We start from the raw sequence: 16,403 nt of genomic DNA on the forward strand, positions 1-16,403 counted from the left end.
ATAAATAAGACAGAACATATAATATATAAATTTAATGGAGACAAAATGAAATCCTCTCACATGCAATACATTAAGAAATAGATTATTTACATTAAAGAAATTGGTAAATACATAGAAATCACAACATTTTAAAACCCAGCACAATTCAGCTTTTGTCATATTTCTCCTCTTTCTCAAACACACATCCCTAGACACCACAAAAGTAAACAGATGTAAGTCAATCATTACTGAGCTATGCATGAAATAGAATTGCTACCAGAAATAACAGTTTCATAATATTCTCTCATCCAAACCAAGTCCCTCTTGCAACATCAAGGTAAGTATATTGAACACCAAGGAGGGAAACAGAATAGTTCCATCCCGTCCCTCCCCACCAGCACACACCTCTATCCCACTTATGCCATACCATGCCTAACAACACATTACTACAGGTTGGATGCAGAAGTTTTGTGGGAAGAGACTCACTGCTCTCACTAAATGAGAGCAAAGGGGACAGCAAGGTGTGGACGCCCAGCATCACCTTTTCAATTGTACTGAAGGAAGGCCAGGACTGAAATCCATACTCTGAAGCAAAACGAGTTTTAGGATACACTGTCCAGTTCCAGCAGTCACTGCTGTAGTCATAAAAGTGTGTGTCACCATAATGGGTGTCATAAGGATTCTGGGAGACCCAGCCTTCTTTAACTGACTCCAAGCCATTGGTGGGACTGGATGCCACAAAAGGACGACTCTTATCTTCCTGGGATTTAAAAAAAAAAAAACAAAACAGCCCCCTTACAAAGTGATTAAGTGATTGACATTTACTATCTGAATACATAGACTACTTTTTGAAAAGAGGGGCTTGGGGGCAGGGAGACCATACTTTTTCCACATTTCTGAGTCACCACCTAGGAAACATTCCCTTTTTATGTCCTAACATTCATCATCTTTACTTACTTAATTAGCTTCTTACTTATGTTCTTGGAGGACAGCTGGGCATGATTCTGCTTGCTCTGCTCTTCTGAGGGATTCTCTCCTCACATCAAGAGATTTTCTATCTTTATATGCCTCTAAATTCTTAATGAAGGCCATTTAAAGTGTGCCTTGTGAAATATATACTCAAGGAACATTAATATTTGAGTACTATGACTTCTTTATGGAAAATTATTACTTTTGCAGTGTTTTTACAGGAACAAGGCCACGATTTTCTCCTTCCTTATTAAACAGTCACCTAAATTTAGTCCTAACAAATGCAAGGTGTTCCGCTTTTAATTCTTGCATAGTATCATTACAGGTTATTGTCATTTTAGGTGGCTCTGCATGCTAAGATGGATGAGACTACAAAAGGGTTACATTTCAAATTGTTCAGAGCTGCCTTTATTTAGAGTCTCAGTAGATTTAGAACACTACATCTTTGAACAATAGCCTACAAAGTACTGAAGGAATCCTTCTGCAGGTATAATTCATTTAACACCCTAATTCTAGTAAGATAGAGGCCCAAGTTAGTCACCAGTAACAAGTTGCTGCAATTGGCTCGAACACAGCAATGCGCTCACACATTTGCTTCATTTTAAGAAACAATCCTATTTCCCACATCATCTTCTTTCTTTTTTTCTTGGCGTGAGTAATTAATAATTAACTGAGACAATTTACTACAGAAAATCCTGGATTCCCTGAAGTCTTTAGCTCAAAGGGAGAAGTCTTTTCAAATTACCAAGTCCAGCACTACTAGTAGTTATGGATTTCCTCAGCTGGCTTGTATTACACAGGACCTGAAGTTATCTCCCTCTATGGTTTTTGCACTCAAAATAATTATTCTACTGATTTAAAATAAAAATGGGTCCATCTTGGATGGCAATGCTGCACAAGTACCAAACCAGAATACCTCACTTTGTTGCACACACATTGGCCACCCACCTCATGTAGCTAATCACAAAAACACCACAGCACACCTTTACACACAGCTCAGTACAGAAATCTAGAATCTCCTCTTCTAAGAGGATAAATAAACCTAAAAACATGAGCAAAATCACACTAGACTTCATCAAGGATTCCATGTGTTTGTAGACTGCATACTCGCAGTTTAAATTTTGCATCAAAATATTTTACTGTGCTTCACATACCGTAGAACACCAATATTTTGTTTACAAAATCAATACAATGACTACACAGCACGAGTTCAATGTTTAGCATCACTTTTGCTTTACCTGCTTAGAACACAAAATAAACAGTCACATATTCAAGAAGTAACATCTTTATAGATGTCTTCAACTGCTATTAAAAGACCTGAGGGTTGTTAAATGCTTTTCACAGAGTTCTTCAACAACATTAGATAAAGAAAACCTGATCATTGAGATTAATTAATTAATGGGCAAGCTGATTTTTGTCCACTGGGAGTGAAGGCCTTATGGACATACTAAAAGCAGGAAGAAAAAAGAAGCAAGATCTACTACACTTTCAGGTCTTTACACATCACAAAATGTTAAAGACAAGCTTGGTTTTTTTTAAACTTGGAGAATAACTCTTGAGTTTAGAGAGCTGTTCAGAAGAGCTTGGAAAGAGCAATTTCTCAAAACGCTCATCTTCATGTCTTAAAAGGATTAAAAGAAAAAAAGGAAATCCCAGCTTGCTTCAGTATTAAAACCTTTTGCCAAGCCATATCATCCTGCAGTTTCTTGAGATTACTTACACTAAGAACTATTTTACGTATGTTCTCCACATAAAGGGTCACGTAGTCTTTGATATAGACTCCTATGTCAGGATAAGGAATGGAGAACCAGTTGCTTGCAATTGCGGCTTCATTTTCATTGTTACCACTCCACAGAATAATTGATGGATGAGATTTTAAACGTCGCACCTGAAACACAACTTACAGTTTCACAAGTCAAGCAAAATTACTTATATTAACAATGAATTTTTTAAAAATAACCAGTTTATTACTAGTTGAATTACAAGTCCACATGTATATTACATATGCTAAGCCTACAATTCCCTTTTTTTGCCACATGGTTCACTATTCCCTCAGCTTGCCACTAGGCTCAAAGTTTGTTATATACACTTTCAGAAGGGAAAAGTTCTAATATGCTGACATACATCTGCCTTATGCATGTATGTACCACCCACCTCCACTCAGCCATGTGTGAAGGATAAATTCTGTGCAGTCTGCTTGAGTGACAACTCCCGCAATCAGTCAGAGGAGTTCAACAAGATTTAGCAGGGTTACATTTTGTGCCTGTTACATAAAGGTACGTACGCTAACAAAAACTCAAAACAACCATTTTTGGAAAGCTAACTTACACAGTCAGTCAGTGAAAAACAGATAATGTGAAATAGAGCTTTGACACATGGATAAAATACCTGATGAGAAACTTCTGCTCTTACGGATTCTAAATAATTCTGGTCAGTTGGATACAGCGCACACGCAAACATGAAATCCTGCCAAATCTACAAGGGAAAGGAAAGATTAAAAAAACTGTCAGCAAGTGACTTTACATACTTGAAAAATATATGGCTATGGGGATGCACAGTCCTTTGTTCAGACAGAAAACAAATCACATTCACCATGGGGCTCAAGTATGTGCATACTGTGGTTATCCTCAATATCAGGGTTACAAAATATTTACCCTTAGGAATCAGCTCCTGACAGCCTACATTTAGGAGTGGAATATGGCTCAGCAGATGAAGTTCATGTGAGTTTCAACAGAATAATCAGAAACATGAACATGTAACAATTTGCAGCTGAACAGAACAATTTCATATTTACTTACTATTTTGCAGGTGTAACACCAAATCCCCATTACTTAATGAGAAGAGACAATAATTCTCCTGATGTGGTACTGAGCACACTTAAAAGACCTTAATGTGTACTTGTTAAGAAAACACCTTCATACAAAATTATCAAAAAACCAGCAAATCTTACCCAGTAAGAAAGGCAGAAACAAACTAGATGCTCTAAAAACACTGTGATCTTTCTCTTCAAAGAAAGATCAAATAGATATTGCTAGAGAACAGCAAGCCTTTCAATTCAAGAACAATAAACTCCATTTGTACCTTGCAGGAGAATTACAAAAATGGGACCGGAAGCCCAGTGAGAAGGATAAGATTTCTTGTTTACCTGTTTTGTTTTTTGAATTGCCGTAACCTTGAGGCTCCTTCTAGTCTGTCTCAAATGTTAATGAAAAGACCTCTAGAAGGAGCACCTTAACCCAAAGGGGTCTGTAAGAGACTCTACTTTTCTCAACACCATGCTACACAGAGAGAGACAGAGACTAGCTCCTCACAAAATTGCATTTTCATTGCAATGAGAATATGCTTTTCCAAAGCTCTTTTCAGCACACATTCCCTTAGGAAACTGAAGATAAAGAATAGGACAGTGGGGGATAATGGAGTCATTAAGAATTGTTACAATTCTAACACTGTACAGAAAAAGCAAAGCTATTGCTGCAGAATCACTCATAATCCTTTAGGGGCTGTTGGTGTCAAAACTCTCTATAGAAATAAACTTTTTCTCACTATTTCCCTCAGTGAGCGATCACTGGTTTTCCTTAAGCACAGTTTGACTCCAAGGCACTTTTAAGCCTTTGCAATACCATCAGAAGAAACAAAACCAAAAGCCTCCCCCACTGCCCCCTCCAGAAAAAGGGTCTGATTTTCTGCATTTACTTGCTATTTTGGCTGTTAAATAGGATCTAACTCTTGCACTGAACACTGTACAGACACAGATCTACGTGGCCTACTTAAGGTGCCTAGTGTCAAAAATTGAAGAACTGTAAGTGCTCAGAAGCCTTGAAAATCAGGACACTCATTCAGATCACTAAAATAGATGTAACTTTTTTTTTGCAAGCACACACATCTGAAAGCAGCAAGGTATGAATACTGTTTCCCTGCTTCTTATGGTGTAGACTATGACCAAACACACTTCTCAGGATTTTTAATACCAGATGCAGCTTGACCTTCATTCATCTAGTCACTGCTTCATCATAACTTATTAATACCTGCCTCCAAGCTTATATAATAAAAGAAAGGTACTCATCTAGGATTAGTGATTGCAGCAGGTGTTCACCTTAGGGCTACAGTTATATTCAATTATAGCTTGTTCAAAATGGCCTCTTGGATAATCCTTCCATGTTTGTCTTTGGGTTAAAAGAAATGTTTGAACCAAAAACACCCAAACCTTTTCAGCTGTTGCTAAAAAGAAGACAATACTTTTAAAATAAATAAAATCCATTTCCATAACTGAGAAGAGCATAGCTACCTTTTACCTAATGGCAACCTTCTACTAAGAAGTCTCCAAAATATCACTTCCAGATTCAACAGACAGCCTCTGTAATCACAAACCATTCAAATTACAAAGAAATTAAAGAATCCCAACCAGCCAACCAAAAAATTAGGTTAATCTGACCTCTCGTGTTGGTACTCTACAATGTCCTTTGGAAAGATGGTTACAACTTATGTATTAATTATCTTTTTTTAAAATTTGAAGTGGATTTTCATTTACAAGTTCTTGTCAGTTTTTAAATTAGTACTCTGTGTTTATTGTTCTTACCATTATTCCTATTTCATCACAAATATCGTAAAATTCATCTTGTTCATATACTCCTCCTCCCCAAACCCGAAGGGCATTCATGTTAGCATCTGCTGCAGACTTCAAGAGCAGCCTTAGTCTGTCAAATACAAAAAGGATATATACAAGGTGAAGTTGTATTAGTTAAGAATTTTTAAGGTTATATAAAAAACAAATAAATGAATGCCCCTAACAAAAAAACCACCCAAATCTAAATCATTAGTAGGCAATCTATGACTTATAACTCTAACAGAAAGCATCAAAATACTCTGGTTTCTAAACCTGCATGTCTGGACAGAGCTCCCGAAAAGCAATTTTTTGTGCAGAAAAAGTGGCTTGATCCTGTTAACACTTACAAAATAGATGACTCGTGTCATTCCAGTGTAAGTGCTTTTACAGAAGTTTTGGCAGGACCAAATTTAGAAATATTATGTTTTATTAATCATGTTGGTCTTTTCTCCTCTGATATTACTTGCTTTGTATGTAAATTACTTGAATTTAAATTCTCTTTAAACACAATCAGGAATGTATATCCTCTTCCCAAGTTCCATAATGCATAGCAAGAATAGGGGAGTGAGAGGGTGAGGAGAAATACTGATACTGGGAATCTCATTTTAAGGGTTTTAGGCTTCATTTTTCCTTAAATCATATGGTAGCCTTTAAATTGCATGTGAATGCACACAACAGCATGCCCTGTTGTCCTGGTTCCCCAATACCCCAGAGCAAAGCTTAGTCCAGGTACAGGACAGCCCCCATCCCACCTGCATCTCTGCAGAGCTGTGCAATGAAATCCAGGTAGTCTAGATGAGATCAGGAAAAGGGGAGAGGCTGCCATCCACCTACACAGCCCTACATGACATGGGATGAAGTGCACATCCTCTGACTACCCGTGGATGTGCCCAGATGAGGCCTGAGGATCACCCCTAAAAATACCCAAAAGGCCAGTAACTATGAACTGCAAGCAATCACCTTCCCACCAGCAATTGCACCTACATGCCTTGAACATCACTCAAATCTGTTCATGTTAATTAAGCCCTAATTCTGAAGCCTCCCACTCCCACCCACAACAATTAGTGTTCTACCTTAGAAGTTTTACCCACTAAAGCCAACCTTTGATAAAGGGTGTAGAGAGAATCAGGAGGAGGAAAACATTATCCTTTATCCTTAGAGAACATCAAATGTGGCTTACGTGTCATAGGTCACTCTGTCCTGGAAAGAATCTGCTGGAATCCAGTTTGAGCCCTTAATAAAAATGGGTCGGCCATTGATTCTGAAGTAGAAACTCAGACCTGGTGAGCCAGGAATAGGCTCCTGAACAAGTTCTACTGTCCGAAAATAAACCTGTGAAGACACGGAACTTAGATTTAAAGCTGTCAAAAAGAATTAAAACTACATAAATAAAGAAAACCATTACAAAAGGGATTGAACTGAACAATAACAGCTTAGAATTGGCCAAGGAGTCAAAAGACATGGATTCATCTCTAAATTCCTGCTTGCTGAAAACATCCTGTAAGTGTACTAGAAAGAATTCTTTCAATAAGCCTGTTCACTTTTTAAAATTGCTATCATATGAAGAGACAGCAAGAGAAAGCATGAGCAAACAACTGTACATGTGCACACAAGTATGTAAGGAAGAGACAGATGAAGTCTAGTTGTTGCAGAATCCAGTCAAAAGTCCAGCTGAAGGCCAGAAAGAGGAATACAGGGGTTCCACCAGATCAGAAGCACCAGGTAATCTGCAATTTTCTCTACCAGGAGACTGCAGCAGCTCAGTTTTAAGTCTTATCCCTGAATGGTTAGCATGAGATTCACATAGTACAAGCAAGACCTTCTCCTTTTACTGCTCTGAAATGGTATCTTTTTAATAGGTGCAACGCTTAGAGAAAAAACACGCGTGCAAACACAAATGCCAGTTTGCAAGTGAAGGGCCGTCTGGCCATCACAGCTGTGCTGGAACAGCATGATCAGCAATAATGACTCAGAGTGACCAGTTCAGCTAAGTAAACACTTACTCTGACTAAAGTATTAAAGATAAAGCACATTTCAAGCAGAAGCAGAGGCCAAGCTTGTACAGCTGCTCTTTTAGCCAAATATATGGCATTGTGGCGCTGAAACAAGAAAACCTTCCTTTCTTCTGTTGCAGGTCAAATTAAAGCTTCCAGGAAATCATTCCAGGTGTTTTCTAGGACTTCACTACAAGCAACAATGCTGCTCTGAGGGGTATCCTGACTGCACTGACACAGACAGCCATGAAGGAGCAGTTAATGCACTGCAACAGCAACTGCAACTGACCCCTTATTTGTACAGGTGCCTTCCCCACTTGCCACATCAGCTCCTGCAGACCTTCAAACTCTTCCAGAAAACAGGGACACCTTAAACATTTTCTCCTGCATCCTTGTTCCAGTTCAACTTCCTTAAGTCAGAAAGAACACACATTTTCTTTCTTGCACCTGTTGCTCATTATCATAGGGAGAAAACTGGAAAATTAAATAAAGGAAAGGAAAGCTCATGGTAAATTTTAGCCAAAACAGGTTTGGGTCAGAAGAGCAGGAACCAATTTTTTTCTAAACTACTCCTAAGATAGCAACCACCCCTCTCTCAGAAGACTATTTGCTTTACCTTTTCAAAAGGTCAGCTTGTACAGTACAGCCTGTTCTCCCTCTGCCACAAGCTTCAGCTGAGGCAAGTATATGTCACTAAACCAGGCTAAAATTAACCTAGTTAAGTGCAAAAGATACACCTGTCTTTAATACAAAATGCAACTCTTTAATTCACACACCAGACATGGTTGTAATTCAAAAGGGAAATTATTAATCCCACTATGGGACTGCATTTTCTGAATGTTCAGCTTATCAAAAATCACACATATAGACAGAAAACTATTTCTATCAGTAGGGAGGAAAAAGAAAATCACCACTTTTTGCTTCCTCTTTGTTAACTGAGACAAGTTAATTGGACAATTATTAACCAAATACCTGGACAGAGACAATGCATGTGACAAACCAGATGCATTAGCAGAGGTTGCAGATCACTGAGCTCAACCTATACAGCTCTGCATCATGGCAGCAACCATTCCTAGATTTGCAGACTTAGTTTAACAGGAGAAGTTGAATTTAAATAAGAACCAAAATTTCATGCAACTTTCACAGTCACTCTAACTCCTGAAGGCCACAAAAGAGAAACTACAGTATGAGTACTGCACTAGTGAAAAAGTTCTGACCTTCCTACACCGAATTAAATTACTCGGAGAAAAACTCCTCAGTCTCCATTGTGGCTCTGTTTTTATGGCACAAAGTGGAATGGGACTTGCAGTTGGAGCTGCCAAAGTATTTGGGATGTCATCAGGCAGGTTGTGACGGTCTCAGAGTGCATTTGTGATGGAGTATTTATATCACTAACAGAAGTAATGAGATATTGCTTTACTCCTGCTCAAGTGGAACTCATGCAACTGGCCAAACCCAAGGCAATCTGAGAGGCTGGAACACTCAGCCAGGACCACCCAGACAGCAGGAGCAAGAGAAAAAGCTCCTCAGCCTCTGCTCACATTCCCAGGCCTTCAAGATTCAGTGGAACTCCATTGTTCTCCCAAGGCCAGCTGGTAACAGCACATCTCCCTGCTCCTAACACAGCTTCCTTCTGCCTTTTGGGGGGGTAAAAGAAGGGCAATGGGAGACAACCAGCATCTGGCATGCTTGGCTACGTGCCCTTCTGGCTATCAAGATCTTGGCCACCTCAAAATCTGTCTGATAGCGTTTGCTGCCTGAGGGCTGAACATTTCTCTCAGGGCATGCACAAGAGGCTCTCTAGCCACCACCGACCAATCAGCTGATTCTGGGCATAATTATGAAACAGATACCTACCCTTTTAAAGTACATACAAAGGCTTTGTGCACAGTTAAGTGACCTGTGGATGACATCTGGCATTCCCATATTTAGCAGCAGGAAAAGTAATAAGGATGAAGATGCCTAGAGCTGAACTAAGATCACAGAACAACCCAGCGACCTAACAAATTAGCACACAGCATGAAAGTGGTGTGAAAACTACAAAGCCAGAAAAAAAGACTTCTGGAAGTCATGCTAAAATGCTCAGGGGGGAAAAGAGGATGTGAAGGGATGGAGGAAAATACTGCTTGAGGCTAAGATCTTGAAAGTACAAAAATAGCCTTAAAAATTAACAACTCTTGATTACAATGCTGGAGAAATGAGCATACAGAAAGACAGAGAAATAGAACTGAGGAGCAAAAAAATGCTTCATGGGGCAATGAAAGAGGTAATAAATTCCTTGATGCGGGGATGGCAAGAAATAAACAACTTATCAAGAGCAAATAGGACCCTTCATCAAGAAAACCAATGTCACTGTGAGATATTTCACATTATCCTGAGAAAAAAAAACTCTAGAACAAAATATTCAAATGGAAAACCAAACCAAAACCAAACCACATCCCATCCTGGAAGTTGGCTTTTATTCTGCTTTGGTTTTCTGCTACTCTGAACAGGAATGAGTAAGTACTTCTTTGAGCCAAAGAGATTCCCAGCACTGCTGGCTAGAGCTCTATACAGCTCCTGCAAATAAATACTGGAAGGCCACCCAGAAATAATCCCATAGCGTTAGTTAAAGTTATGAATACTACTCTAGCATGTCAGAATCCAGAAAAGTAGTTCAAGTTAGGAGTAGCCAAATCTGACATAAAATCAAGCTGTGCTTTCTCACATGTACAGTTCTCATGCTTCAGTTTTTTCCTATCCAAAGTTAAGCAGACACTCATAGGGACACAAAAGACTTGTCAAATGCCTCACCTCTGTTTTTTTCTGGGGGGAAAAGAAAGCGTGGAAATAGGAAATTTATTCTTCCTGAATCCAGTCAGTACAACACGGACAACAGAACTGACAACAGAACAACTTTCAGGAACATTAATCCCGGACTGTATCTCCTGAGCTACCCAAAGTTCTTATCAAGCTGTATGAAGGTTGCTGTTCAGTTCTGCTGACATGAGAGAAAATTATGCTACAACATGAAAAAACTGCATACAGAGCCTTTTCCCACTCATACAGCTCTCACTGGGGGGTGATGGTATGCATATGCATGCGTGTCTGTCAGAATCTAAGACTGAGATTCACAAAACACAGGAAGGATGACCAGACTTCACACTGTAAGCTGTAAAGGCTTCTTATGCTGGTTAATTCACAAAGCCCACTATGTGGTGCATTTGCTTTTTTCCCCTTCTTTCCCCTTAAGGAGAAAAAAAAATAAGAGGCTTCTGTTGTAGACCATGAAGTCCCCATGATCATATGCCACAGAGCTCTATGAAATATTCTGACATAAGCACTCAAATGGAAATTATTAGCTTTCCTATCATGTGCCGTTTTCACACAGTAATAACTGAATTTTCCTTTTTAGAGGCTTTATAACTGTATTTCCTACAACCAGTTTTTCCAAGCAACATATGCTGCGTTTACTTGGTGTGGGTTTTATAATTGTTTCAAAATTAGAACACTAATCATAGCAAAGAATTATTATTATTACTATGACTTCATAATCGAACTGGAGGCTAGTCCTATAAAAATAAAACACCAGAAGCTATTAGTTTTCCTAAGTTTTTTTTCACACTAACAAATGTTACAGCAAATAGCTGTTTAGATGCCTGGTGACCAGATTAGTTTTTAGTAAAGCAATACACACCAGAAACATCTAATAAATGCATACATTTATGTGATTGTTTCCACATGCTCATGGCATAAGGAGGCCAGTTTAATCCCTATGATTTTTCTTTTTAATGGACAATTGGAAGTTACCTCTTCTAGGCTTCTTAGTAAAACCAAACAGATAATTAAACAGCCACTGTGTCAGGGGAACTCTTATGCAAAATCCCCCAAATATTACTTTTATGGTCATATTTAAGACCTTACCTTTTCTTAAGCCTGAAGAACATCTACCACATTCTAATAAATAAATGTATGTTAGGTTTTTAGGAATGTGTCTATCCCATAAATTTTTACAAAATTAATTAGCAAAAAAAAAAACAACTCGGTAATAAACCTTTGCATAATCTTACAGAAATCTAAAAGGGTTTTTCAGTGCATGATACAAAACCAAGAGCATGGTATATGAAGTTTAGAAGTGCTGTTTTCATAAACTAGAAAATTTAAGAAGTAAACATCTTTTCTCTTTTGAGATTTCTGGTTAACTGTAAACCATCCTACAGCCACAATATAAAGTAAAGGCATCCATACAAGGTAAGACTACCAGAAAACAGGTATCCATACATTGTGACATTAAAAAACTCATTTCTCATTAGCATTTCCACATGCATATTATAACTCAGCAAAACATTTAAGAGCTCTAGACACCTGCTATGCAGAGCAGATGTCCTAAAACTAACAGTGCAATGCCAGATGTAATTGAACTTTAGGGCTCACCTTTGAAAATTTCTCAATCTGGCATCCTGCCTCCATCATGAAAGTTGTGGTCATGTTGTATCCAGTTTGCTTTCCATGTCCATTTGGCCACCAAGCCTCCACTGCAGCACTCTTAAACATAGAAGGGAGAAAGCCAGAGAACATGTATAACAAGAGGTATCAAATGCACCTGGGGCTCAGGTATCCTTGAGTGAATCACCACAACCCTAACAAGGTTTTGCGCTTCACCTGACATATATTAACATTTTCTCCAGCTGCAGCTCTGAGGTGAAAATCATTTAAAGAGAGACGTGTGATTTCTTCTGCTCAAGTCCAGGCTATCACTTCATTTTGTGTCCACAACAGGCCATGAGCACGCCTGCACATGCGTGCACACATCTAGCTGCTACTCCTCAGCTGAGGTGCACTGACATGCTATTCCTCCAAACCCCAAATATCTGTATCAGGAGCAGCCACTGTTCACTGAGCTCTGTATCATATACCTCCTCTCATTGATCCTTTAACCTATCCCATGCAATATTCAACATACAGCAGTAACACTTTCCAACTGTGATTCTGGTAATATGTGACCATAATGACTGCTTCACTTCTGTCAAGCTTTTAAGTCAAATTCTTCCATTTGTTCAGTGGTTTTTTTGCTTTGTCTCTCTGTTTCCTAATCACATCATTAGTACTCCATAATTTTTACAAACACGAAATACTATCTCCAAGATGACAGAATATTTATCTTCACTCTAGCAGCCTACTTCTGCCATTCATTCCTGTTGCCAGCATTTGCCAATTGAGTGCATAACACAAAAATTGTGGAAAGAAAGCAATAATGCACGCAACCAAACAATGGAGGGATCAGCACTGAATTTAGTCATGCAAGGAGTGCCTCAATCTCTTCAATCAAACTGAGGCCAGAATGCAGCCCAGCAACATGTTTTGCTGTAGCTATAGTTGAACAAAACCATGAATATGAATATATATATATATATAAAATGATGTATCATGAATACATCTTCCAGCTTCCCTGACACAGAATTATCTCGACTGCTTGTGAGGAAGTCCTGATCTCTGTTCTGCATGGATACAAACGGAAGCGCAGACTCAGCGAGTGCCTCGACAACAAGGGAGTGTTCTCAGCTGCCTGGGACGACTGGATGTCTCATTGGCCACCAGTGATGTCACCCTCTGCTCACCACTAGCTGATAACCAAAACGCTGTCACATTGGCAGCACAGCACTTTGCGTGGCAGCCGCAGGAAGGCTGATACACATCTCAGCGATCTGCGCTGCTGGAACACCTACTGACTCCACAATGCAATCTGCAATAAGCTCTTAACTGGAAATACATTGCTGGCAAGGTCTCAGTATCTAACATGCACCACACAAGTCTGTGTACAGAGCAAGGGCTCTGTCAGCCTCATCAATACATGAGAACACATTTCTGGGCTTCTCATAAAATCAGCTGATGTGAATTCATGCAGCAAAGCCTTTTGTGAGCAAAGAATAATGAAACACTGCTGCCTCTGCTCGGAAGGAAATACTTCCTTCCAGACTTGCAGTTGCACTATACTAACAGATCTCCTCTGAGGCTGGAACAACTAAATAAGCAACAATAATTTTTCAAGTTTCACGTTGCAGTACCTGCTAAATGTAATCCATTAAAAGGCTAAGCAGAGACTCATGGTTGTTTTAAATGAAATGGGGTATTGGTATTTTCTCCTGTAACTTTCATGTCAGATGACAACAGTAACAAAAACTGTATGTTTCTATGCTTCTGTGTCAAAATAAAACAAAGCACATAAGTACACAAGTCACAGAGTGTGCACACTGGAACATAAACACCCTGCTTGCTTTCTCTCCATGCAAACAACTGACAAGTGAACTCGAGAACACACACAGACAATGCAGTCAAGCTGGCAAAACAGATGCAGTCACACAGCAGTGCAGAAAAACAGCAGAGCCACTAAAATATAGAAGAGCTTGAAGGCAGACCCTCTAATGCTATTAACTGCCAGTACTGTCAGAAGCCTCAAAAGCACATCACCTACCCACAAATGTATGTCCTGCAGCAGTGAAGCTCCTGTGGAGAACTATATCAGGTGTGGCTCCTGCTACAGCTGCCAGGACTCCCACTCACACTGGCTGAAGCCTGATTTTTTAAATTGAGTTTGCTCCTCATTAGAGCACCTTCTACCAGTCAAAAAATCCTCCCGAGAGTTGCCTATCCAAAGGACTACAAGTGAATGTAAGGAGTATTACTCCACAAAATTTTCTTTTGCTTTTATTTACCTGAAAGTAAATAAATATCTACTGAGAGGCTTGAGGAATCTTTCCTCTCTCTCCTGGGAGAATCCTATGTATTGTAGTATATTCTGGTCCTAATGAATCTAGTAAACAGTAGCATGCAAGATTCCTGTGCCAGTGAAGTGACACACGGTACCCAAAGGTTATTTACCTAAATAACTCAAAAAACCGTCATTTAACAGTGGCCAGTGATTATGTGACCTTTTTCTAAGGCTTCATCACCTTTTGGCAGTGAGCTACGTAGCTTCATAGACATCAGATTTTAGAAAGAAATAGAAATGTTCTCCTAGCCTGTAAGGAGTACAGAACTGTTGTCAAAAGTCAGGAACACAGTAAGGAATGGGAAGGAGGCCTAAAACTGGCATGGAGGCAGAAAGTCTTACTGGAAACGAGGGAAAACATTTTGCAGCTGAACTAGCACTCCACACACACCTCTTTACCTTGTTGATGTTTACAAGCAGCACAATGCTGCCTTCTCCAGGTTGAAGCTTCACACTGAAGGTTTGCTGCGTTTGTAACTTGGGAATGTTCACAGTCACAAGACCTGCAATTGGCTTGGAGCTGACTACATCAAAAATAGACTCAACTTCAAGATACCACTGCTGAGTACTCTTTGCTAAGTGAAGAGGGAGAAAAAAATGGGATTTAAGAATTATGTTTATATACCTATTAGTTAACATTATCCTTCATTAAAGAAAAAATTCAAACATCTAAGATTAAATTTAATAATTTTCAGGCTGTGTCTGAAGCAGCCTACATAGTTAATCTGCTTATTTAGTGTGTTTGACATCTGAGTCCAATGGAAGAGAACAATGCAATATGATTTATGTTTTTTAACTCCTTTTTTAATTCAAAAGCCATCCAGGCTTTGTTTTTCAGAGCTCTGTACAAAAGTCAGAGACCTTGACACCAGTCACTTCATTAGGAAGGAATTTTTTCCCACCAACTCCCATAGACATTGTATTTGCTTTTAGTCAGCACTCATATGAACATGGTACTCTTTGGGAAAGATTGTAATCACAAGCCAGTACAATCACTTTTGTCAATGAAACAAAAACAGTATTAACAGAAAACGAGCTGAATTCATCCCAGACTCACTGGACAAAATGAATGCAGCTACACTGGGGATGAATTGGGCCCACTGTGTCTAGACTTGACAGGCTATATCTTTATGTCCCTTCTCCCGCCCATGTGTCGGGAAAGAAACAAGTTAATGACTTCCATGAGATCTCTCTGAAGTTACTACAGAGCATCCTCTCTTTTACACAGCTTACTGAAAAAGGAGAGCCAGGGTCAAGGGTACTCAAGATCTATGTGTAAATTTCCCACTAACTTCAGCAGTTGAATTGCCTAGCTACAAATACACCCTGGTTAATCCTATTCTTCAAATATTGCAGATTAACATATAAGCAATAACAAACAAAACAGAAAACAAGGAGAATGACACATTTTGTATACCCAAACTACTAATAACTTACTTTCTCTTTTCATTTATATAGTCTAGCTCTCCTTCCTCCACAAGAGAAAGAGAGCTCACTCCAAAAAAACAAAGAATTGCATTCAGCCCTGGTGTGATTTTCACTGTCTTTCACAGAATGAAGAGCAATGATTGAGTTCTCAAGTTTATATTACACCCAGCATTACCCAGTGAAGACCAATTCTCTGAAATGTAGAAAAGGTTAAAAAGTACCCACCCTACAAAGGTCAGACATTACAGTGCATTCTGCCTCCCTTACAAAAGCATATAGAAATTCCAACCCATTCCTAACTGCCTGAACTGCGGGGTCCAGGCAGAGAAACCAAGAACAATGAATCTTTTACAGACTCAGTGGTCAAAAGGCTATGACACTACATCTGATGAACAATAAAAATACATATGCAGCTTAAATTCAGGTTCTTCATTTACTCTTTCTTTTTCAAACATTATTATGTTTGAATACTAATAAGCTCTTGCTCTGGTTCCAAGCTACTCTCTGCTGAAGGAAAGAGGTTTGCTCTCTCCACTTACCCAGACAGCAAGAGTTTACCTACCAGAAGGTGGAGTTGTGGGAATGTGGGAGGGACCAGAAAAGATTTTTATTGTAACTAAATTTCAGAAAGCACACAGTCTGCACTGGGGTTTTCCATGGAAATTCCAGTCACGTCAGTTCT

The 16,403-nt window shown here is 39.1% G+C and overlaps 1 protein-coding gene across 3 annotated transcripts in view; it reads right to left on the bottom strand.

Moving 5' to 3' along the window:
* MANBA (mannosidase beta) overlaps positions 1-16,403 on the bottom strand; it is a 51,927-nt gene that overhangs the window by 20,270 nt on the left and 15,254 nt on the right. For 2 of the 3 annotated variants that reach the window (XM_039702001.1, XM_039702000.1), the window contains exons 6-12: positions 14,693-14,868; positions 11,959-12,069; positions 6,732-6,883; positions 5,525-5,642; positions 3,337-3,423; positions 2,669-2,836; positions 521-739 (exon numbers count right to left, since the gene is read on the bottom strand). In XM_039702001.1, the coding sequence (XP_039557935.1) occupies positions 521-739; positions 2,669-2,836; positions 3,337-3,423; positions 5,525-5,642; positions 6,732-6,883; positions 11,959-12,069; positions 14,693-14,868 (1,031 nt within the window). The remainder of the gene's footprint in view (positions 1-520; positions 740-2,668; positions 2,837-3,336; positions 3,424-5,524; positions 5,643-6,731; positions 6,884-11,958; positions 12,070-14,692; positions 14,869-16,403) is intronic. The other variant, XM_039702002.1, reaches the window with a different exon arrangement.

The sequence above is a fragment of the Passer montanus genome, unplaced genomic scaffold, assembly GCF_014805655.1.
Source record: "Passer montanus isolate IOZ18808 unplaced genomic scaffold, ASM1480565v1 scaffold151, whole genome shotgun sequence".
Lineage (NCBI taxonomy): Eukaryota > Metazoa > Chordata > Aves > Passeriformes > Passeridae > Passer > Passer montanus.